General features: G+C 43.8%; 1 protein-coding gene across 1 annotated transcript; it reads left to right on the forward strand.

Moving 5' to 3' along the window:
• Positions 1-17,293: 17,293 nt before the first annotated feature.
• Positions 17,294-20,825, forward strand: SYPL1 (synaptophysin like 1; the record flags this gene model as incomplete). Its single annotated transcript, XM_084306282.1, has 5 exons — positions 17,294-17,362; positions 18,080-18,198; positions 18,613-18,817; positions 19,656-19,844; positions 20,697-20,825. The coding sequence occupies 5 exons, from the start codon at positions 17,294-17,296 to the stop codon at positions 20,823-20,825; spliced, it is 711 nt and encodes a 236-aa protein (XP_084162408.1).
• Positions 20,826-24,558: the final 3,733 nt, after the last annotated feature.

Genomic DNA, 24,558 nt, shown 5'->3' on the forward strand with positions numbered 1-24,558 from the left:
GCCGCGGGCACATGACAGCCCACGGCTGCATTTCCAGCCAGCAGGCCTGGGGCTGAGCCAGGCACTGCCTGCAGATCCCTGCTGCCAGCCCTTGAAGCGAGCGTGGTGTGATGACGGCCCGCTTGCTGTCAGATGAGCACACTCAGTTGTTAATGGAGGGCTCTATGTAGAAGCGAAGTGGTCAGCCTGGGACTAACAAAATGGCAGCTAATGGCGTGCTGACATTCAGTCACAGTTCAGTGGGTGCACCTGTAACATGCCTTGAATCCCGTGCCAAGCCATTAAAACCCTCTCACTCGGCAATGGGCATTTGTCAAAAAAAAAAAAAAAAAAAAAAAAAAAAAAAAGGTTAAAAGAAAAATGCTGAGGAATTAGTCTACTGTGAGCACGTGAAGAGAAGTGTGGGAAATTTACATTTACACTTCCCATGTAAGACATGGGCAGAAATCAATCAGACACATCCGAACACTATCCATACTGGATCATTTCTGGGGCCTGTCTGAACCCACAGTTTGTCCTCTGGTACTGCCGAAAACTAGGGGGAAAGCCCCTAAGGCTGTGGAAGGGCTTTTTCCAGCCTCAAATGAGTTGAGACACATGGGATGCTGTGTGCGGTTTTGGACAGCTCAATATAAAGACATAAAACTATAGACAGTGACCAAAGGAGGACTGCAAAGATGGTGAAGGGCCTAGAGGGCAAGAATGTGTGGAGCAGCTGAGGTCCCTGGGTTTGCTCAGCCCAGAGCAGAGCAGGCTGAGGGGAGGCCTCATGGCGGCCTGCAGCTCCCTCACAAGGGGAGCGGAGGGGCAGGCGCTGAGCTCTGCTCTCTGGGGACAGCGACAGGACCTGAGGGAACGGCATGGAGCTGGGACAGGGGAGGGTCAGGCTGGGGGTTAGGGAAAGGGTCTGCACCCAGAGGGTGGTCGGGCACTGGGACAGGCTCCCCAGGGCAGTGGGCATGGCACCGAGCTGCTGGAGTTCAAGAAGTGTTTGGACAGCGCTCTCAGACACAGGGTCTGATTTTGGGTGGTCCTGTGTGGAGCCAGGAGCTGGACTCAGTGATCCCTGTGGGTCCTTTCCAACTCGGGATATTCTATGATTCTGTGGATTTGGTGAGGAACTCCATTTGCTAGGGGTACAGCCAGTAAACTGGCAAAAAAAAAAAAAAAAAAAAAAAAAAAAAAAAAAAAAAAAGCTCTTTTGTACATCCAAATGAATCCACCATTGTCACAAGGTATGATCCAGAGAAAAGCTGGCAGGAAAGGCAGAATCCATGTAATTGCAGAAGATCATAATTTTGGGGAGTATAGGATAGGAGAGACTCTTGTGTAACACACACAGAGAAGTGCAGGACATTCCCACAGGCACACACTCCTCTGTGTACATCCGCTTGTTAGGTTGATTCTACACTCATGCTTTTGCATTGAAGCCAAATTCTTTAACTAAAACTCTATATTTCCATGGAAGATGCTCAACCGCACTCATTTTTTTTTTAGGATATGACTTCCAGGCAGTTATTCTTGATTTATAGGAGCTTAATGAAAAAACAAATGAAGCTCCATTTCACAGAAGGTTCTGTCAAAGCACTTAGGTCCTAAATTCTGTCTTCCCTTAACAATATGCATTTTAATCAGGTACTTGAAATTTACAGCATAATGTAAATTATGTCTAAATATGTTATGTGCCAAGCCTATATATACCTGTTTGAGGGAGCTCCAAAAAAAACCTCTCTCTTGGATGCTAACAGGAAAGTGTAGAGAAGGTAAAATTATTAGGTACTATGTATAGCCCAGGATTCGGTGTGTGCTCAGTGCAGAAGGGATGAAGAGAGGAAATAACAGTGGATTTATGCCTTTGCAGCAGCAGCCAAGCTGGGACAGCCTCACAGTGTGCTGTCTGTGACCCTCTGAGGTTGCTCCAGCTTTATGTTGGAGTAATACGCGCTGCTGAAATGCTGCCTGGGGCCAACAGGCCAGCAGCAAGACTGATTAAACCAGCTACTGAAAAACTCCCCAGCAAGCTAGTCAAAACATAGCACTTCCCAGCACTGAAACAGGACTCCTGGGTTTGATTGTTTAAATTTTATGTACACACATACATGCTTGTACAGCAGACCATGACGGTGAGGTGACAGCACACCAGGCATTGCCTGCGGCACATCAGAGCCGAACGTTTAAAGTGCTGTACACAGGTAAGGCACATGTTATGGTCTGTGCTCTACTGACATGCAGATATTTGCTGAAAGACGTATTGCAGAGACGGTGGCACCAGGACACCCCAGAGCTACCATGTAATTAGGCAACCTGGACTTCCCTTCCAGGCTTTCTATTCTACAAAATATTCTCAGAGCAAAGGGCTCATTTGTGAATATGATGAATGGCTAACTAAAATGCCTTGTACAGCAGGATGCTCACAGGGCTGGGAGCAGACACAGCAGCATTATTATTGCCCTGCCCACCTGGCTTCTTGCCAGCCTCTTGCTGCCTTCCATCTTCTGTCTCCTGGAAAATTCCCCCAGGAATGATTAGCATGAGAGACATCACAGGAAAAAAAAAAAAAAAAAAAAAAAAAAAACAGAGGCAGAAAGAAAGGCAGGTGATGGCTGAAGGGAGAAATCAGTCCTATGAGGACCCACATAAGTACCTAAGTGCCCGGAGAGGTGCAAGAGCAATGCAAGTCCAAGGAGCAGGGAAGAAGAAGGAAATACCAGGCAACTTCTTGCTCTGTGGCATGCTGGTGCCCCAGCCCTCCCAGAAAAATGATGCTCTTTGGAAAAAGTCAAAAGTGGCAAGGAGAGCTGCCTGCCCTGGAACACTGTTGGGCATCCCAGCAAACCAGTGAAGCACTGGAATTTGGGTACATGGACTTGCTCCCACGTATTTTCCAGGCATACTTCAGGACTGAGGGTGGTCAAGGGACAGTTCCCACCAGGTCACACAGCCACCTGGCCATGTTTAATTTCCCATAGCTGAAGCACCTCAGGATACTAAAGCTTTCTTCCATATTTTATATTGCGTTTGTACTGCCACTCATGATACTGATCAAGCTCCAAAAAGGTAAGATTTTTTAATATATATATATTTTTTTTAATTTCACTGGAAAGATTGCCAAAGCAAATCTGAAACCTGATTTTTATGACCTTACTCTGAGGGCCAGTTTGTTTGTTTTTTCACAGCTCAAGTATTTGAAGGTCTGGACCCTTCAGCTAGCCTATAGGAAGATAGGCTTTTTCTTAAGATTTCTCTGCAATACCGTTCTAGGATAATTTGGCAACATTGCAGCATCTTTCTTGACTGGTATCCTCATTTGCTCCACTTTCTGCCAAAATCGTGCTTCTGCTGCAGGCGGGCAGGTATTGGCAGTGTCTGAATGCATTCCCTGGCTCTGGAAGCAGCAAGAGAAGGGCAGGGGTCACCGTGCGCCTACTCAGTTTGTTTCTGTGAAATGTCAAGCGCTGAAGGAGTCTTGGAGGGAAGATGTTAAGAATGCAGCTCCCAAATTGCAGTGCCAAGAGTACAGTTTGCTTTTCTACATGAAGCCGGACTTTGCCAAACTCTTGGCTTGCGTGAAAAAGAGAGCTCAGCCTTGCATTTTGCGGGCTATGAACTTTTGAACTAAGGATTTATGAACTATTCTCACTAAGCAGCACTTGCATTAATGACATTGAGAGAGGCTTTTATATTTATACAGGGTGCTTGAGACTTGTTTGTGTTGTGTTTTGGTTTCTAAAAAATTTAATCCAGTCAAATGATAACTGAATTAACTACATAGCAACCCTTTAATTTCATTATGTCCTCTATTTCATTTTTTCCTTTATTTCTCACTGCTGCTTGCATTTTATTTAACCCATATGTATATTTGCAGTTTGTGAACTAAAACACACAATCTACCCAGTGCATTTCATTGCTTCCAAATTCTTAACAGACTTTTTAAGAGTATCTATTGTGTCTCATTTGGCAGACAAATAATACCTGCTTGGCCATCTGTATTTGTATACAGTTGTTCCACCCAAGACTTCCTTTCTCACAGTTTAGAATGAGAAATATTTGTACTGTTGAATAGATTAATTTTTATTTTGTGGCCTCACATCCATGACCCGGATTTGAGTTATAAACCTGTCATGTGTCAGGGCTCATTATCCACTGATTTCATAAGCTATTGTTACCAGGATAAATTTAGAATTAATCTGAAATTCACAATTAATAATTTGAGCAGCTCTAAAAATAAGGTCAGTCAACATCTACTGTCTTTAAGTTCATATATATTTAAGTTTGCTGACAAAATGACTTTTGAGCTTTATCTGACTTTCTTTGTTTTATAATCCGAAATATCTCATTCCAGATTCATATTACTTTGTATAGTTATCTCACTAACTTGTGCATCAGCATGTCTTTTAAAGAGTAGCATACACTAAATACTGTACTGGCAATAAAATACTAAGATCTGAAATTAATACTCTTTATAACCTTCTGTTGTTTTTTCAAAAAATATTATTTTATACTTAGATATTGTTTCAAGATGATTAAGCTGAGTCCTAAAATGTTTGTCTTAAAATGTTGTTGTTTTTTTTTTTCAAGTTCAATAATGCTTCAGGACTATTTCCATCTGGTAGTAATAGCTCTGTTTACTCTGGAACATCTTGGTTTCTATTATGCCTCTGTGTCACAAAATCTATTGAAATCATGCAAAACACCGATGTCTCTGCCAAAGTCAATAAAATTACTACTTGCTGAAGAAAACAGTAAACAACAGAACTTCATAATGATGACATTAACACATCCTTTGTCAACAGTTGGGAAATCTGGAACCCTAAAAAAAATAAAGCAAAGTAATGTGTTCAGCTTGCTTGTATAATTAATTATACAAAAACTTCTAATGAGATTTGGTTAGAAATGCAAACAATTTTTGTAACAGCATTAGCTGCACAGCAGCATAGCAGCGCTCATTCAGGATGCAGAGTGGATAATGCATTTTATTCATCCATCAGATAAATGGGGAAGTCCTAAAACTGTTTCTAAAGCTTCCCAGACTCGGTTTTCTACAACAGGTCCTTTGAAACTTAAAACTGGTTTATAGATCTGAGCTGATCTTGAGTCCCATTCGGGACAGTGCAGTACATTTGGGAGCCCAATTCTCCTACTCTCTGTGTTCTGAACAATCCTATGATACTCTTCTGAAAGGGCAATATCTTCTGGTTTTGTTGTTGCAGTGGGACACCTGATCTCTCCTGTGGCAGGCAGGTTGTTTTTTTCTCACTTAGTCTTTGGTTAAGGAGAAATTCCCAAAACAAGGTAGCTAAGAAGAAGGTATTTCCTGCCCCCAGCTGCTTGTTCCTCCCCAAAAACTGCCCCTTGCTTTGTGCCAGCAATGCTTTTGTGCATCTATTTGGCACAAAAATAAATAAATACAATACAATACAATACAATACAATACAATAATGGATTTATCTTTTGTCCCGATCAGTTGAAATGTGTGACAGTGCAAACTTCTGCAGACAGCCATGAGTGGAGAATGTGTTTTTTTTAAACCAGCACTGACAAAAGTGAACATACAAGGTTAGTTCTCAGAGACTGGTGTGAGAAAATGAAGGAGGGGAAAGGGAAGGGGTTCTCTGATTTCCAGATTCATCAAAAAGTAAGTTATTAGTAGCACTACAGAGGTGTGCTTTACCATAAGATACAGATCATATGTATTTGTGGTAGTCTTACCTGGGTGGGCAGCTGAGTTCCACCACGGCCGCCCTCTCACTCCCCCTCCTCAACGGGAAAGGGGGACAAAACACGATGCAAAGGGCTCAAGGGTTGAGATAAGGACAGGGAGATTGCTCAACAGTTATCATGATGGGCAAAACAGGCTCAGAGTAGGGAGACAGTGAGATTTATTTCTTATTGCTAACATGCTAGAGAAGTGAGAAACAAAGGAAAGAAACCAAAAACGCCTTCCCCCCATCCACCTTCTTCCACCTCCTCCCCCCAAGCAGAGCAGGGTAACAGGGGAATGGGGGTTATGGTCAGTCTATAGCACTTCGTCTCTGCCGCTCCTTCTCGGTCACTCTCGTCCCCTGTGCCATGGGGTCCCTCCCACGGGATGCAGTCTTTGATGAACTGATCCTGTGTGGGCTTCCCACAGGTAGCAGCTCTTCAAGATCTGCTCCAGGTATGGCTCCGTACCACGGGGTCCATCCCCCAGGAGCAAACTGCTCCAGCACGGGTCCCCCATGGGTGGCAGCTCCCCCCAGACCCCCTGCTCCTGCGTGGGCTCCTCTCCACGGGCTGCAGCTCCGGCCCGGGGCCTGCTCCTGCGGGGGCTCTCCATGGGCCGCAGCCTCCTCCAGGCCACATCCACCTGCTCCACCGGGGGCTCCTCCACGGGCTGCAGCATGGAGATCTGCTCCATGTGGGACACATGGGCTCCACGGGGACAGCCTGCTCCACCAGGGGCCTCTCCACAGGCCGCAGGGGACTTCTGCTCTGGCGCCTGGAACCCCTCTCCCCCTCCTTCTGCTCTGACCTTGGTGCTTGCAAGGCTGTTGCTCACTCCTCTCACTCTCCCAGCTGCTGAGTAACAGCATTTATTTTTTTTTCCACCTTTCTTAAACCTGCTCTCACAGAGGCACAAACAACATCACTTACTGGTTCGGCTCTGGTCTGCAGCAGGGCCCTTACCAAACATGGGGCAGCTTCTAGATCCTTCTCACAGAAGCCACCCCTACGGCCCCCTGCTACCAAAACCTTGCCATGTAAGCCCACTACACTATTGAGTGTTAGGCTTTAGTGAGAGCAATGTATATCAAGGGAAGCTTCTGATGCCCACACTAAGCTTATCTGGCTGACCACACTGGTCTGCATGAAGCAGAGAATATGTTCTACCTCCTTTTTTCCACATTTCCACTTTAAATCAGCACCTGTGCCATTCTTAATATTGACCCTTCACCCAAGAAATTCACGGTAAACTCCTTTCTATTGGGTTTCACAAGTAACTTTAATAATAACAAGTTTCACAAGTTTAATTTTAACAATTAAAAAATTTACAAGTTTAATTCTAACAATTAAAAGCTTAACAAGATTAATAATTAAAAAACATATCTACGCAATATATATCACACATCAACAATAACTGCACCATTCAGAGGACGGGCAGTTTCCAGAGCGTGCGCTATCCCAGCATGCCACTAGATGGTACGACAGGATTCCGTCTGCACGGCTGGAGCCACCCAGAGCTCCCAGGCAGGATCTTCCTGTCAGCAGCTGACATTCTTCTGGATGAAGACTGGTAACTCTGCAATGAAATTTAGAGATTTTAATACACGTGCATTCATCATCATTTTTGTCCTTTACGGTTAATCGCTGTGTTCCAGAGCCAGCGGTGACTTTCTGAGGTGCATTCACAGAACGCTTCACCTAGCAGCATACAGCACAGACTCTCACAGCTGCCTGCTTAACACCTACAAAATGATGAGCTATGAAAATTAAGCTACAGGATTCACTTGTAGATTGTGATCCCACGTGGAAATTGCACTGCCTGAGAGGCAAGAGCAGCTATGAGAAACTTCTGCTCTGGAGCATCCTCCAGAGAAGCCACCACCTCTCTGGGCCTTCCTTGCCCTTTGGAAATGTACACAGAAACATAGGGGGTAGGAAACACGACGGCCTGCCTGCTTCCACAGGGATCAAGAAGAATAACAATCATTTTTACACATGCAGCAGTAGGAAAATTCAAGACAGAGAGGGCACTAAGAAGCAACAAAGCAATTCTGAAGTAACTGAGCTGCTATGAGAGAATGAAATAAAGGCAGCATAAAATGCCCAGATTTTTATTTTAAAGAAATTGATACTGTGTCTCAGAACATTTAAATTATTTTAACTACAGGACATAAAAGCTGCTTGGATTTGGTAGATGAACATCACATGCAGTAAAAGTGTCTCAAGGATTTTAGCAAAGTGCAACACCGAACAGTGATTTTCAGAGTTTTGGAGAAAAGGAAAAGAGGTACCACAGAAGTCAGGAAAAAGGAAACATGCAGCAAAGTGCTGTTATTAGAGAGCCAAAAGAGGAATACATTGAATAATCAATATACTAGCAGTTCTAAAGAGGAAAGGTTTAAAATATCAGAGTGCACAAGAAAATAAAATGATGCAAAGGTACTAGAAAACAGACAGAAATCTAACAAAATGGACAGAAAAATGCAGCCTGTTGCATCAAGAGAAGTTACCCGTAGAAAGCTATTTGGCAGGGGAGATTTACTGATTATGGGAGGAAGAAAAGCACTTTCCCCACCTGAAGTTTCTAAAGTTACAGCAAATCTGCTGAATAGAGAATATTGTGGACAGGGCAGTCCCATGTAACGGTGTCTCCCCTGCCAGATCAGTATTAAATTAATCATTCTCTCTTGCTTTATCTATAAAACACAAAGCCTCGGACTTCCCTGAATTAATCCTTGTTTGGGCTGTGTAGGAGATTAGCATGGGAAAAGAACATCATGAATCATCACGTTTTTTTCCGCTGCTGTCACAAGCAACAATAACACAAATACTCTGACTCCCTCTTAAAACAACTTTTAGAGCGTGTCTGCTGCTGGAAGACACTTCCAGAACCTCTCACTTACACTTTACATCCAGCATAAATTATATTCTTTGATTATATGCAGCAATCCCTGTGGTAAAACTGTCTTTTAGTATAAACCTCTGTCTTCCCTGTTCCTACTCTCTGGTGTACTTCAAGACAGCAGTAGTATCTTCAGCTTCACTTTGATAAGCTAAACCATCCAACTTCTTTCAGTCCAAGAAAATGAGCTCTCCATGTAAATCACCCAGGTACTCTGAATTAATCTTCCACGAGTGTCAGTCAGTGAGGCTGCAGCTCAGTGCTCCAGAGGATGCTCCTTGCACAGTGGTGCTTTGCTGTCCCTGATGCAGACATGTCCCCAGGGGCAGCCAGGAGTCCTGCTGGCCTGTCCCAGAGCCTCACCACACCGGTGGCTCAGAGACATCCTGAGAGCTGCTATGTAAGCCCCAAAGCTTTGTCCTCCTTTTATCTTTTTTGAAGAATTAGACTCAGTATACTGAGAAATTATTTTTGCTTTCTTAATAATAATACTAATTTCCAGATTAAGACCTTCCAGCTAGCTAGTTTCTAATTAAATCAGTGTTTCACATCACTTTTATATCTTCCTGCATCCATCAGTCCCAGGTCAAATGTCTTGCAGACCTTGAAATACATTACAGTGACAACTATTAACTACATCAGCCCAGTCTTTTGATCATCACTGCTTAACCACAGGCTTAAGCATAGGCTAATCAGCAAAACCTAACTCCCAAATGACCATATATTTTGACATTAACTACATTTTTCTAATTTAATTCTCTATTAAGAGGGTCATCAGCCACTCCATCTTTTTTTTCTTGGGAATGGTGACAAATGTGTAGGGCTAGCATTGCCATAACATCAGACATCTGGATCTTTTACAGTGTTTCAAAGATGATTGGCAATCAGTGTTAATATCACGAGAGCTCCTTTATCAGTCCTGTCCAAACTGGGCTTGCTGGGTATTGACGACTGATGAAAAAGCTTTAGCAGATGGGACTCAACACTCTCCTGAGCCCTGCTGGAGTGGAAAGGATTTATTGCACTATTAGCATATTAATACTTCCCTGCTTTTTCCCAAATAGAGGCCATAATATTGGTCCTTCCTGCTTTTTTTTTTTTTTTTTTCCCTTAACTTGATTTTCATCATTTCTGTCTATTCAGTTTGGTATAATCTCTTCTCTTCCTCCTATGTTTTAAAAATGCATTGCTGTTGTCTGCAGGTCTGCATACCATATACTGGTCCCTTGGTCCATTTGCTTTCTTATCACTTTTCTGCAATAGGCTACCTTCTAATTTGTATTCATTATTACCAGCTTCTCCCATTTGCTGTATAATTTCTCTACTTCTTTCACTTTCTCTCTAAGCCAAACTGATTTTCTAAGCAAAATAACCCTCTTTTTCTGTAGTAGACTTTTTCATTGCTTTTAAACAGTTTTACGGTTTACCTGCTTAAATTTATCCTTGCAGAGATTTGATTCAGAATTGGTTTCAGCGTATGAAATTAGCCTTATGGAAGCACCACCTATCTTTAATATGTTTGATACCACTTTGGAATGCAAACCACTCGCAAAAATGTTCCAAAATACTTTGAACCCCAGTGGAGAGATAAGTTATATGGAGTGAAAAATTAAGAGCCTTTTACAATTTTGAATTAATGAGCCCATAGCTAGAACACTGTATACAGTTCAGAGTACTTCCATACCTGGTATGTGACACCTGAAAATACTTTGGGAAAAAAAATCTATTAGGACGTGAGAGCATTTTTGAAGAATGCTTTAAATAATGAAATACTTTCAACCAACTGACAAGCAGAAAAGGAGAGGAATCAGACAAATGCCTGTATGTATTTTTATGGAGATGTATTGCTTACAGGGATTAAGTAGAAGATGGGGAGGAAAGAAGACAGACACAGAAATTAAAATACTGAGAAACATTGGATGTGGATGGGAGGATTGCTTGGTTCATTTAGACTGAAACAAGGCTTTAAATGCCACTTAACATATGGAACAGTTTTTCTTGAACATGTAGGATGCAGTGGAGAAAATGACCAAATAGATCTTCCATTTTTATCTTCACCTGTCCCTCTTCTTATATGCTTCTTTAACTACTTAAAGGAACTGGCTATTCAAGGCAGCAAGGCTAGTTAGGGTGGCCTGAAACCTCAGCAGTACTTTTTTAGATTTGTTGGGAGGTTTTTGTTGGTACGTTTTGGTGGGATTCATGTACTATAAAGACAGTAGGGATCATAGACAGGCTCCCATAGGGTATGCTTTCCTGGTTGAGCCGCTACTCATTTAACTCAGGGAAAACAGCACTGAACTGTGACAGATCCTTTCAGGATATGAGGGCATTACACCAGCTGCATTAAAAATACTACTGTGAAACACAGAAAAAAATAGTGCCAGCTCTACAGAGACTGGCCCACTGGAGTCCAATCCTACAAGACCTTCACAGCCCAAATCAAAGTGCATTTTAGTTGTGCCGTTGCAATATCCCTGTGAGAGAGACCCTAGGAGACCTGCACAGCTCTGCTGTGGTCTTGTTCCATAATTTTTTGGAACCATTCAACTCCATTGACTTTAACAGGATTTGATTTCAGCACCAGAATCACAAATTACTGTCATTCCTTTACAACATCAGTCAATAAAATATCTTATGAAGTCAAGCTGTAAATTCTAATTAATTCTGTAATTCTAACTGTAAATTCTAACTAACGAAGTAGAAGTTAGGGGGGCTGTGAGAAGAGTCCAGAAGCTGCCCCATGTTAGATAAGGGCCAGTTTCATCTGGCTCCAAAGAGACCCACTGCTGGCCAGAGTCAAGGCATGAGCAATGCTGGCTGGACCTCTGGGAGAGCAGATTTAAGAAAGAAAAAAATAAAAATAAAAAATAGAAAACCTGCTGGGCAACAGCAGCTGGGAGAGTGAGGAGTGGGAAACTGCCCTGCAGTCTCCAAGGTCAGTGAATAAGGAGGGGGAGAATCCATCCATCCATTTCTTGGGTGGCATGGTCTGCACCAACTTTGTTGGTGGGCATCTGCACAAGTCCTGGATGTTGTTCTCCTCAGCCAAGCCCCCAGTGGTCTGCTCACATGTTTTCAGTGGGTTCCCAACCATCATTCCCCCATCATCCATCTATGGACACCTTCTGGGGGGTTGACCATTGAGGGCATCTATTTCTTGGGTGGATTTCCTCTTCTGTCCCAGACGGATCATTACATCCATCCTTTGGCCTTTGCAGCACACCACCCAAAGGCTGGCAGTCCCTACCTGATTTCCCTGCAACCTGTCTACTCCAAGTCTCCTTGAATTCCAGGTGCAAAAAACTTGGCAAGAGATTGCCAGCTATAGGGCTGCCCTTTTTATGGGGTGGGTGCCAGCATACACTGAGGTGGCATCTGAGCAGGTGGCAGCTGACATCACAGGAGGCCCCTTCATGGCAGAGGAGGCAGATACTGAGTACACCCAGCATCATTTTGCTCATCCTTACCACAGATCTTAGAAACAGTCTTCTCCATTTCATCTCTTCCATTTGCTCCTTATGTTGCTCTTGAAGGAACTGAGCAGATTCTGAGCTGAAATTGGTTGTGCTGCTGTTGTATTTGATCTATTCTGCTCACGCCTTTCACCTTGCCTGATGGCTGCAGATGGGTCCCTCCTGTTTCAAGGGGGGGGACAGATCCTAGCCCAGGAGCTGGCAGGACTCGTTGAGAGGGCTTTAAACTAGGTATGAAGGGGGATGGGGATGAAATGAGGCTCAATAGAGATGATCCTGGAGTACGTGGAAAACAGCTTCCTGACTCAGCTGGCTTGTGAACCTACCAGAGAAGGACTGGTGGGAGATGTGGTGGTCAGGAGCCATCGTGGTCAGTGACCAGAAAATGGCCGAGTTCTCTGTTCCTGGTGAAGTCAGGAGGGGCGTCAGTTAAACTGCTACCCTGGACTTCTAGAGGGCAGACTCTGAGCTGCTCAGGACACTGGTAGGAAGGGTCCCTTGGGAGTCAGTCCTGAAGGGCAGAGGGGTCCAGAAAGGCTAGACGCTCCTCAAGAAGGAAGTCTTAAAAGCACAGGAGCAGCCTGCTCCTGTGTGCTGTAAATGAGCTGGTGGGGAAGAAGACCAGCGTGGCTGAACAGGGAACTTTTGCTGAGTGTCCAGGAGTAAAAGAGAGTTTATGTCTGGTGGAAGAAGGGACAGGCAATTCAGGGAGAGTACAAGGAATTTGCCAGCATATGCAGAGAAAAAAATCAGGAAGGCTAAAGCCTAGCATGAGCTCAACCTGGCCCATGGCTTGGATAGGTACACCCTTTTCTGGGTTAAAAACTGGCTGGATGGCCGGGCCCAGTGAGAAGTGGTGAATGGAGTGAAATCCAGCTGGCCACTGGTCATGAGTGGTGTTCCCCAGGGGTTGGTGTTGCGGCCTATCCTCTTTTATATCTTTGTTGGTGGTTTGGATGAGGGTATGTATGTTTGCAGATGACACCAATCTGGGGGGAAGTATTGATCTGCTGGAAGGGATGAAGGCCCTGAAGAGGGACCTGGACAGGTTGGATTGATGGGCAGAGGCCAGTGGGATGGGATTCAACATGGCTAAGTGCCAGGTCCTGCACTTTGGTCACAACAACCACATGCAATGCTACAGGCTTGGGGCAGAGTGGCTGGGAAGCTGTGCAGAGGAAAAGGATCTGGAGGTGTTGGTCAATGCACACCTGAACATGTGTCCAGGTGGCCAAGAAAGCCAACGACATCCTGGGTTGTGTCAGGAATAGTGTAGCCAGCAGGAGCAGTGAGGTGATCATCCCCCTGTGCTCTGCTCTGGTGAGGCCACACCTCAAGTGCTGTGTTCAGTTTTGGGCCCCTCACTGCAAGAAAGACATCGAGGCCCTGGAGTGTGTCCAGAGAAGGGCCACAAAGCTGGTGAAGGGTCTGAAGCACAAGTCCTGTGAGGAGCAGCTGAAGGAACTGGGGTTGTTGTGTCTGGAGAATTGGAGGCTCAGGGCAGACCTTACTGCTCTCTACAGCTACCTGAAAGGAAGGTGTGGGGAGCTGGGGGTCGGCCTCTTCTCACAGATAACTAGTGATAGGACTAGAGGGAATGGCCTTAAGCCAGGGGAAGTTTAGGTTAGAAATTAGGAGACATTTATTCTCAGAAAGAGCAGTCAGTCATTGGAACGGGTTGCCCAAGGAGATGGTGAAATCACCATCCCTGGGGGTGTTCAAGGAGAGGCTGGACATGGTGCTTGGGGACATGGTTTAGTGGGTGACACAGTGGTGGTGGGGAGGTAGTTGGACCAGGTGATCTGAATGTCTTTTCCAACCTTAATGATTCTGCGATTCTAAGCATATCTAAATCACCCCTAAAGCTGGTGGATGAAGGCCCAGGCAGAGAGCTCTGGCCCTGAGCTCCTAGAGGTCTGATGCCGGGCTAAGCGACATATTTGCAGGAGATGGAGCTTTCTCAAGGCTCCATGTGTTCAAAACCACGCCAGAGCACACACAGGTGGTACAGACCATCTCCTTGTCACCTTGTCACCTTCATTTGGAAATGCAAGGTGCAGTTCTGCAGACTGGTAGTTTTGGTCCCTGCTGTCCTGGGTGCTCCCCCTCCTGTGATACCTCGCTGTCATTTTTAATTGTACAGAGTGTTTTAGTAGCCTGCTCCACAGAGCAGCTGATCACTTGTGTGCTTTCAAGGCATACACACAGACAGAAAAAGACAATACCACATTTCAAAAATGAATTCTAGCATGTGCTTGATGATGCTTGCACGCTGCTGGAGTGCTGAGAGGTTTGGCACCCTGTCCCATCTGAGTGCTTGCAGAACAGCCTCACTCCTCCAAGGAAAGCTCCGCAAGTGGCATCTGCTATGCACATGCTTTCACCCTTCAGTGCACTCCACACCATTTGTGTTTTGTACCCACAGATGCATATTCTTGGAGATTTCCAATACAAAAGCCAACTAGTCATTACTTGTAACTAGTAACTAATTTGTAAGTTGATCTTAACAGCAAGGTCACACATTAGTAACCACGTTAATATTAAGGCTGGCAAGCGTAGAGCTACATCAGATTTAAAAGCAGTTTACAGATAGTGGTATAAATAGAATCAGTGACACTAATTCATTGAATTTTGAGGCATCAACAACGTCATTTTCCTGTAATAAAGGAGCCTATTCTATTCATTTTAAGAGTTTATATAACCCTCAGGGACGGGCACATCAAAATTTGACAGCTGGGGATTGACTGTATTTCATCTGTGCAGTTCATCTAATGCTCACAAGCACAAATGAGAACAAAGCAGAAGCCACCAGCCAGGGAGGAGGCTGCCAGGCTGGGCAGCAGCTGTATTTGTAATGCAGCAGTGAAAGAAAAGAAGGAACCATCCTTTTCACAGCTTTAAATTTGGACTGCCTCCAGGAGCCCAAAGCAGCAGGCTGATCTCAGTACCTCTCCTGCTTGCCACACAGGAAACTGGGGTAGAAAATTCTCCTTGAACGAAGAAGCAAACTGTGTGAGAATGTCATACCCTGCTGCCAATGCTTCGCAGCAGAGCAACCCCAGGCTAGTTGAAAGCCTGACTCTTTGCTACCGTTCTCAGAAGTATTACCCAGCCTGGCAGCTTCCTATGAATTACCACCCTTGGCCAGCTTCCCACAACTTATTCACAGTAGTAACATCTGTCGCAGATTTAATTCAGGAAAGTCTGATTATTACAGTTGCTCAGCACTGGGGATCACCAAAGGTCTGTGGCATGTAGCGAGGAGGCTGTGAAGGCTAACCAGAACTGCAGGTAAAATTCTGACTGGGATTTGCAGTGCCCACTTGTCCCACAAGCTGAGACCAGCTTTCTCAGGGCATGGTACCTGCACAGCACCGCTCTACTTTTGTGTGATCCTGGCAATAATTTGACTGGCAAGCCCATGGTGGAGTTTTGCCTGCTCTTCTTCCCAGGGAACTGGCAGTGCAGCAGTTCTGACTCACAGGGCACACATGTGGGAGCTCCTCTTCCTTTCACCGGAGGTTGAGGTAGCTCTGATCACCTCACATTTTCTGGAGGGTGACAGCATGCATAGTTCATGGTGAGCAGGCTGCTCAGTCTCTCATCTCTGCATATTCTTACTGGGTAGGAAGAGAAACGAACCACATTGCCTAAGACTCAGTGTGTGATGGTCTGTTCTGAGACATTAATGACTGTAATGCAAATGCAGAGCCGTACAACTAACACAGGAATATTTTATAAGGACTCAGTGAGGAAAAGAGAGGGTTTTATTCTTTACAGTAAACAATTAAAAAGAAACAACAGCTGTTCCTATTCGGGCATGTGAAAGACCATTCAGGAGGGCACTTGGCACACAGCTACACCTATCTGAGCCTGCATTATGTGCAGGCCAGGGCTGGTCCAGTAGCACCTCTCTCCAGGTGCCTCTGCAGCCCTGCTCAGCCACTGGCAGGGAAGTGTAACAGCCATGTCATATTCTGTATAGCAACCCCCAGCTGCATTTCCCTGCTGCTCCTGGTTTGCTTTGCTGCCATTTCTTTTCTACTTCATTGGATCAACAACTTCTGTAAGTGTTTGACACTTTATTTCATGAGGAAAGAAGGGTGTGTGGCACTGCAAGGATAGAAAGCAGCACAGGTGAGAAGGGGAGGGAATACAGAAACCAGGAAAGTCCATGAGAAGATTCACCACTGATGTCTGGGCTTCTGTGCATTTGTAAGGAATCAGTGGCATTTTGCTGCAATTATTATTCATAACTGAAAACTTCCTGCGCAACAAAAGCTGATGTTTTCAATATTTCTTGTCAAGATACTCAAAATGCCTGCCATCTCCTGGTGCTCGCAAAAGGGATAGAAAATGCAGGGAACAATTGAGTGAAATGGGAAAAACAAAACAAAACAAAACAAAACAAAACAAAACAAACAAAAAAACCTTCCCAGCACCCAGCATCTGCAGTGGACAGTATTTTATCTATGGACAGTATTTTATGTGTTTGACTTCTCTTGCATGGGGTGAGCTGTGATGGGGGACAGTGCAGGTCAGGCCTGCCTGACTTGGAGAATCAGAGTCACTCTGGTTGGCAGGGACCTCTGGAGATCACCTCACCCAGTCCCCGGCCCTAAGCATGGCTTACTACTCTAATAAGGTCTAATAAGATCAGTAAGTCCCAAATCCAGGTATGGCACACAGCCATGCTTGTCCTCTGGCCACCACCCGTTGTTCCTAATGCATGGCTTGGCCACGAGGACGCACAGCCCCAACACCACAGCACTCAGGGCCTCACTGTAGTTTCACCAAACTTCAGCTGAGCACCCCCTCTGCCAGGATCACTGCTGTCCTATCTCACAAAATGGCCGAAACTGTTCCTTTCTATGACTCTTCCTGCACTGCTTCCCCAAGCAGGATGCCCCACCTGGAGACAAAGGCCTCCATGGCAGCAGCAACCACCCCACACAGCTGAACTTTCCCTCTAATTCGAGGCTGATGGACCCCAGTGTGACATAACAAGGGGCAGGGCTATCCCAGTATGAGGTAATAGGGGCAGGGCCATCCCAGTATGAGGTAACTGGATGGGGCTGCCTCCAGCGTGACATAATTGGTGGGGAGGGGTGGGGTGGAGCAGGGCCACTGGCTCTAAAAGGGGGAGCCTTGGGGCAGGTGGTCCTGGTGTGGGTGTCTGTGGTTGTTGCAGGCTGCTCTGGTGTCTTCCAGGATGTTTGGCTTGCGGGTGGACATTGGCATGCTGCTGGAGCCCCTGGGCTTCATAAAGGTCCTTCAGTGGGTGAGTAGGGCTGGGAAGGCTCTGGGGGAGGCTGTGTTTCCTTCATTGGGCTGTTTCTCCTCCTGGCCTGGGCCTTGCTTTGCTCCTATGCCTCATCAGGGCAGGCCTGATTAGGAGCATGCCAACAGGCTGCTGGCTCCATGCTTTGTCATGCTGCTGGTGGCTGATCAACGAAGCTGCTCTTCAGCCAGCTCTTTGGCTGGGAGGGGGGAAAGCAGTTCTGTAGATTAATAGGATTATGTATTAATTACAAATGTTATAGCTACTTGTGCTGCTCAGTATTTGTATCTTGTGTCCTGGGCACTGTGGTGTTGAGGTTTCCCTAGTAAACAAAGGGAAAGTAAGAGCTACAGATACTGAGTGTGGAGCAACTAACTGCTTTAATGTACAGTTGTGGGTGTCTGAGACTCCTAAAAATGCTTATTAACTGAGAGCTGCTGTGCTGGCTCTTCCTGCAAGCATTCAAATTAAAAAAGGTACCTCCGCTATAAAGCTGAGAAAAATGCAAACAAAACTTTCAAATTGCCTTACTAGTTATGTTGCTCTCTTTTCTTGGTTATAGAAACTCAACACTTTCATTCCCTCTTGACATAAGTTCCCATCACTAACTTCATCCTTTGCTTACTTTTTCACTAGCTATTTTTGCCAGAAGTTTATATTTGTTTCCTTTGAGCTCTAGTGATGTATACTAATATGGCTATGTGTGAACTTCTGTAGATTTTTTCCATTTTTGCTTTTGCAACCTGTGGAGGCTTTTATGGTGAAACTACCCTTTTAGTTTCCTGCAAGGGTGTGGTGAACAAAACTGTAACAGCTGCTTTTGCATATCCATTCAGGTGAGTGTTATCTCTTCAGTTATTACTCATTATATGCTGATTATATTTTCTTTGCTTTCATCTTTTTCTTCATGATTGCTTATGCTGTTAATTCTTTTACATAAAGTAAACCACCTGACTTTCTCTGTGGTAGTTTAAAAAGTGAATATTATAACTGCTCAAAGCATTGTGATTGTAAGTGCCCTACAAAAACAAGTAGTTAGAGGGGACAATTCATTCTGTTACTGCTTTGAATTGCTCTACCTTAAACTACCTAGCAGTGTGTAAAAGCTGCAAAATTGATTTAATCAGCAAAACAGTACAATCTTAACGGCCTATTTCTCCATCAGTTTGTAGTTGCTCTGGAGGCATGACTGTGTGATGTTTCTGCTGTACAGCGAGCTCTAACCACATGAAGTATATCATCTTTTCTAGGCTGAATACTGTTGTATTTAGTGAACCAGATCCGGAACGCTGTGGTGGTACTTGGACTGACAGCTATCTTGTGGGCAACTTCTCCTCTTCTGCACAGTTTTTTGTTACGCTTGCAGTGTTGGTATTACTCTACTGCATTGCTGCCCTTGTTGTATATGTCGGATATAAGCATGTGTATCAACACAATAGCAAGTTTCCACTAACTGTAAGTAATACTAAGATTTTTAATGCCTTGCCTTTTAAAAACACAAAGATAGGAAACACTGCTAACACAACAACACCTGAATTTATGAAGCTTCAGTAGCTCCAAAAGATAAGTGGAGCTTGTATCAAATGTCTTGCATTAATGTCTACAGCACTTCAGCAGAAAATAGAAATCTATGCCCTTTAATATCTATGGCATGCTACCCTGTTACTGAGTCAAAGACTGGAGTGAAGTTCATTCTTATGTGAACAGTGTCTTCACACCTTCTTTATCATGTATTTGAATATAGATTTGTTCTGTAGGGGGAGCCTCTTCTGTTAGTCACTAGGAATCTCTCCTCTGTAGAGCACCTGCTGTGCAGATGTGAGTAGCAGAGGGGAAATTGCTATCTTGTGAATTCTATTCACCTTAAGTACTAAATCCATGATCCTCAGAATGAGATAATCCAGAGCATACCCAAAAAATGGATCTAGTGACCTTTCAAGCAAAGTCTTAGCATAACAGCAGTGTAGTCTTAAATCCTCTGCTTTCTTCTCCCTGCTGGTACCCTAGCTTTGTGAAACTTAAATTTTTATAACAAGTGTCAGGCATCTGATCTAGATCCTAATTTCTTCCAAAGGATCAGATTGTATGCATTTTGTATCTATCAAGCATAAGTACAGTTCTGTAGTTGATAATCAACTGTTGTAACTACAATATTGTTAATGTCTACATATGCTTGTGCTTATTAGTACTGATGCGGTTATTTTGATATAGCTGATGTAGTTTCTGCCTTATTTTCTTGTGTACATCCATGCAATTTTTTGAAAACCTTATAATGAATGCTTTTCTTCTGTAGGACTTAATTCTCACTGTCATAATAACCTTTCTGTGGCTGGTCAGTACTTCTGCGTGGGGAAAGGCACTTGCTGACATCAAAATATCCACGGGTGCCAGTATTATTTCACAAATTGACTCTTGCAAAGCACCAGGAACAACTTGTCACTTTGTTTCTGTGACCAGAATGGGAACTCTGAATGTGTCTGTGGTATGTATTTCTTGCACCACATGGTGTACAATAAATGTGTTACAGAATTAGTCAGTAGTACCTGAGATTCCCATTCTACTGATCACACATGTTGCTTCAACTTAAGATTGCTTTATGGGATATCAGTTGTCCAGGCCTATTAATACAGTGGTAACCATTGATTAGCATTCCTTTCTTTAAAAGGAAACTTCTTCCTTCAAGGAAATGAACAGAAATGACTTGTAGGGTCTGTCTCAGAATTATTGATATGGTAGTTCCATACACTTAAGTTGCCATACTATTTCTATCTCTAGTCTAGAGCACCTTAATATGTTGCTCAGCCACCCAAATGGCTTGCTGACTTCTGTAAGTATGGAGGAAACACTATGCTTCCTGCTCTCCATTTGGTGCTGAGCCTAGCTGTTTTTAAGCGCATGAACTTTTGTGAACTTCTGCACATCAGAGGTTCCTTATAAAACAAAGATTAGTATGGGGTGCTCATATTTATAGACAGAACTCTTCCTCACAGCAGGGCAAATGAGTCTCATTGTATGATCATCCTAGTAAATTCCTCTTTTTAGAGCTCTGGTTGTTATAATTTGGCCCGATAATCAGTCATGCACTCTGCATATGCAGAGGTACTGAGGGACTGAAAAAACTCGTAGAACTCTGTCCTTTGTATGGAATAAGTTGACTATCTGATTTTTTTCAAAATCTAGTTAAAATACCCTGTAATATTTGAAAGCATGTGCCAGTTTCTTCTCCCAATTAGAGGTTCCAGAGATAGCTATTGTTTCTGGCTTGCCTTGAAGTCATGATCTGTGTTCTTGATGTCAGTTCTTTCAAGCCTAAACTCACTTTTTTCTCTTACAGGTATTTGGCTTGCTTAATATGGTTTTGTGGGGAGGAAATATTTGGTTTGTATACAAGGACACCAACTTGCACAACCAGTCAAACAAAATTTCTCAAGTTGTAGGAATATATCCAGCTCAAAGGATATGAAAATGAGATGATAACTTGAAGTGCTTCTGCTTTCACATCACGTTGCCAAGAGCATGGAACTATTAGGATTTCTTTTACTAATAACTGATAGTACAAAATGGAAGTCTATACAGAGTATTAGCTTGACATAAGGTCTTTGAAATTTCAATTGAAATGTTATCTTGAAATATATTATGCCTTAAAAACCTGCACAACTTTGTACAATCTTTAAAGAGCAAAATGTTGAGGTTATATAAATGCTGATGCTGTGGGGAGGGTTCTTATGTTACCCTCATAGGAGGTATGGGTAAGGAGCAACTGCAATTGCATTATTACTGCAACCTATTTAGTTCTAATAAGCCTTTAACAAAAATGAAATGTAAATGCAACTATGATGCGTGAAATTCCAATGAAAATGTAGTTCAGCTGCCTCCTATGATCACTAACTTGCAGAAGCTGTATCAGTAAAACTTGAAGCTTTGACATAGTTGTAGGCATCATCCAGTGACTTGCAGATGATCCAGATTACTGTATCAAATCTGTTAACAGGTCTGACTGGAAGGGTGTTATTTCTGTGTTTAATGTGTTACTACTAAATGCCTTGGGACAAGAAGACTGAGTTTCAATAAAAGATCGTTTCTCAAAGATATGATTATCTATGTGCAATAGCTGACTTAAATGTTAAAACAAAAAAAAGTATGGCTTAACACTTTCACAAATACTTTGGGACACTCAAGCTAATGTATTCTAATAGCTAATGTCAGGGTTTCTATGACTTCCTTTGCATTGTGTGGACGGTCCTCGTAGCTGGAAGGACAGGAATACAGTTAGCTGAATATGACCCACTCCTTAATATCCCAGTCTTTAGTATTGTTGAGTTTATTTCCACTTATTTGGAGCACTATGAGTCATCTTCTTATAGACAGCCATGGTGTGATGGTTTTACATGGGTGGGCAGCTGAGCACCACCACAGCTCTCTATTGTCCCCCTTCTTCAGAAGGAAAGGGGGAGAAAATGCAAAGGGCTCAAGGGTTGAGATAAGGTTGGGGGACTCACCCCTCAATCCTTCTTGAGGGCAAGAGGATGGGATGATCGCCCAACAATTACCATGATGGGCAAACTAGATTCAAATTAGGGAGATTGCTTGGTAGTAATAGGCAATACATTTTACTAAAGAAATGAGAAACAAAGGGAAGAAACCAAAACCACCTTCCTCTCCCCATCCACCTTCTTTCATCTCCTGGTGCTGCACAGAAGAATGGGGTTTGTGGTCAGTGTATAGCACTTCATCTCCGCTGCTATCTCCACTGCTCCTTCTCAGTCCCTCCCATGGGATGCCATCCTTCCTGAACCAGTCTTGCAGGGGCTACCCACAGGCAGCAGCTCTTCAAGAACTGCTCCCACATGGCTCTGTACCAGAGGGTTCATCCCCCAGGAGCAAACTGCTCCAGCACGGGTCCCCCATGGGTGGCAGCTCCCCCCAGACCCTGCTCCTGTGTGGGCTCCTCTCCACGGGCTGCAGCTCCAGCCCGGGGCCTGCTCCTGCGGGGGCTCTCCATGGGCCGCAGCCTCCTCCAGGCCACATCCACCTGCTCCACCGGGGGCTCCTCCACGGGCTGAAGCGTGGAGATCTGCTCCATGTGGGATCCATGGGCTGCAGGGGGACAGCCTGCTCCACCAGGGGCCTCTCCACAGGCCGTAGGGGAACTGCTGCTGCCTGCCTGGAGCACTTCCTGCCCTCCTGCTGCACTCACATTGGGGTCTACAGGGCTGCTTCTCACTCCTCGCTCTCCCAGCTGCTGTTCTACAGCAGTCTTTTTTTTTTCCTTTTTTAAATCTGCTCTCACAGAGGCGCAAAAAATATCACTTATTGGCCTGGCTCTGGCCAGCAGCAGGGCCCTTATCTGACATGGGGCAGCTTCTGGATTCTTCTCATAGAAGCCACCCCTATGGCCCCCTGCTACCAAAACCTTGCCATGTAAACTACACAAATGAAGATACTTGACTTTGTGAATTGCACAGAAACAATGTTTGTTTTGATTAATAAACAGACTCCTGTTCCATCTCTCTGATTCCTTTAAACTGTGTCATCAAATAAACATATGCAAGCTACGGTGTGTGTAACACAAATCTTAATTGTTCAGTGTGCTAGAGCTACAGCATTTCTGATAATCCACTTTCACGCTGAAGAGTATAGTAAAAGTAGTATGACAAAGGTACCTTCAATCCTTACTGCTGTGATAGATGCAAATGCAGTATCTTTTGGGACATGGCTTTAGCTGTTGCTGATCACGTAGAGGAGTTCTCATGCTGGTGCCTTCAGTTGTTTTTTTTGGTGGGTGTGTTGTTTTGTAGACTATCTGTTAGTCCTGCAGACTAGAGCTGCCTGCTGCTGCCCGTTTTGTTACTTACTGTGGGTATTCCTTGGAACCATCCAGCACAAACTGTGCTCTGCAGACGCTTTCATCTAAAGGGCAGATGAAACCACCAAAGCCTCATTCTTTGGCAGTGATGCTTGTGTTAACTTCACACTCAAAGGTCTTCGAGCAGTTGGTGATTGGTGTTAACACACTGATTGACCAAGCTATCTCCACAGCCTTCCTTGGGCCTATTTTAGATGCAATTAGCCAGGATGTGTATGCTCTGCTCGTAGTCCTATGTTCTTGGCACTTCCTTTGCATTAAATGATCAGAAGATGACTCCTGGCTGGGTTAGTGTTCTGTCATTTTAGTAATTTTAATTGGGTCTTGAAGCTTCGCTGGAATTGTTGATGTTAAAAGATGAGCCTGATCGTCTCTTTAATCTCTGCTACTAGGTCATACCCAGCAGAATTGCAGTGAGCTATAGTGTGAATCTTCTGGAAAGGCTGCATATACAGTAATTACAATGCTTAGGTGTTAACTAATGCAGAACATGAAGCTTTTATCAAGATTTAAAGTACTGAGCCAGACAATTGTTTATATATACAAGGAAGCACTGTCTTGAAGTGGTCTTATATTAGCTGCTCTCCTGCCTTTCAATAACTCCTGACAAAAAATGACTTGTGATGTCCTTTCTGACCTCTTCTCTTGTATCAATTCTATGTTCCAAGTGCTAACTTTAAGCCTCAAATCCTCATTCCTCCTTGAAGAGATGTCGTTTATCATCTAGCACTGCCCTGAGCTGACAGTTGTCACTGATGGCTTCTTTCGTAATAGTATGTTTATATCGCCATGTACAGCTGGGAGGAGAGAAAAAAAAAGAGCTGGTAAAAAAATAATAATACTTTGTTGTTGCTGTACATAGGGCTTTTATATATATATATATTTTTTTTTTTGTATTTTTTTGTTTGTTTATTCTTTCTCTTTTTTTTTTTTTTTTTTTTTTTTTTTGTGGTTAAGTCAAACCAATTGAGCCTTATCAACTGTTGTTTTCCTATCAGAATTGTAGACACCTGAGATACAAAAGCCATGTGCTGTTTCATCATGATGAACTAAGACAGCCTTATACAAGTGGCTCAATCAGGAAGATAGATAATATTTAGAAGTTTTAGTAATTCCATTGCTGTATTTTTAATTCCAAAGCTAAATCTGGAGCCCATTAGTGTTTGTCACCTGATCAAAGTTAGCACTGCTTTGACCAAGGTTGAACCAAGTTTTTTTTCCAGAGGTCTCCTCTTTGTAACGTTCTTTTCTTTTCTAACATCTGATGCATTGTTGTTTGCCTTTGTCCCTTGTTTGTTTGTTTTGTGGTGTTTGTTTTTTAAATTTTTAA

Source organism: Netta rufina (genome assembly GCF_964035555.1).
Source record: "Netta rufina genome assembly, chromosome: 1".
In the NCBI taxonomy this organism is placed as follows: Eukaryota; Metazoa; Chordata; class Aves; order Anseriformes; family Anatidae; genus Netta; species Netta rufina.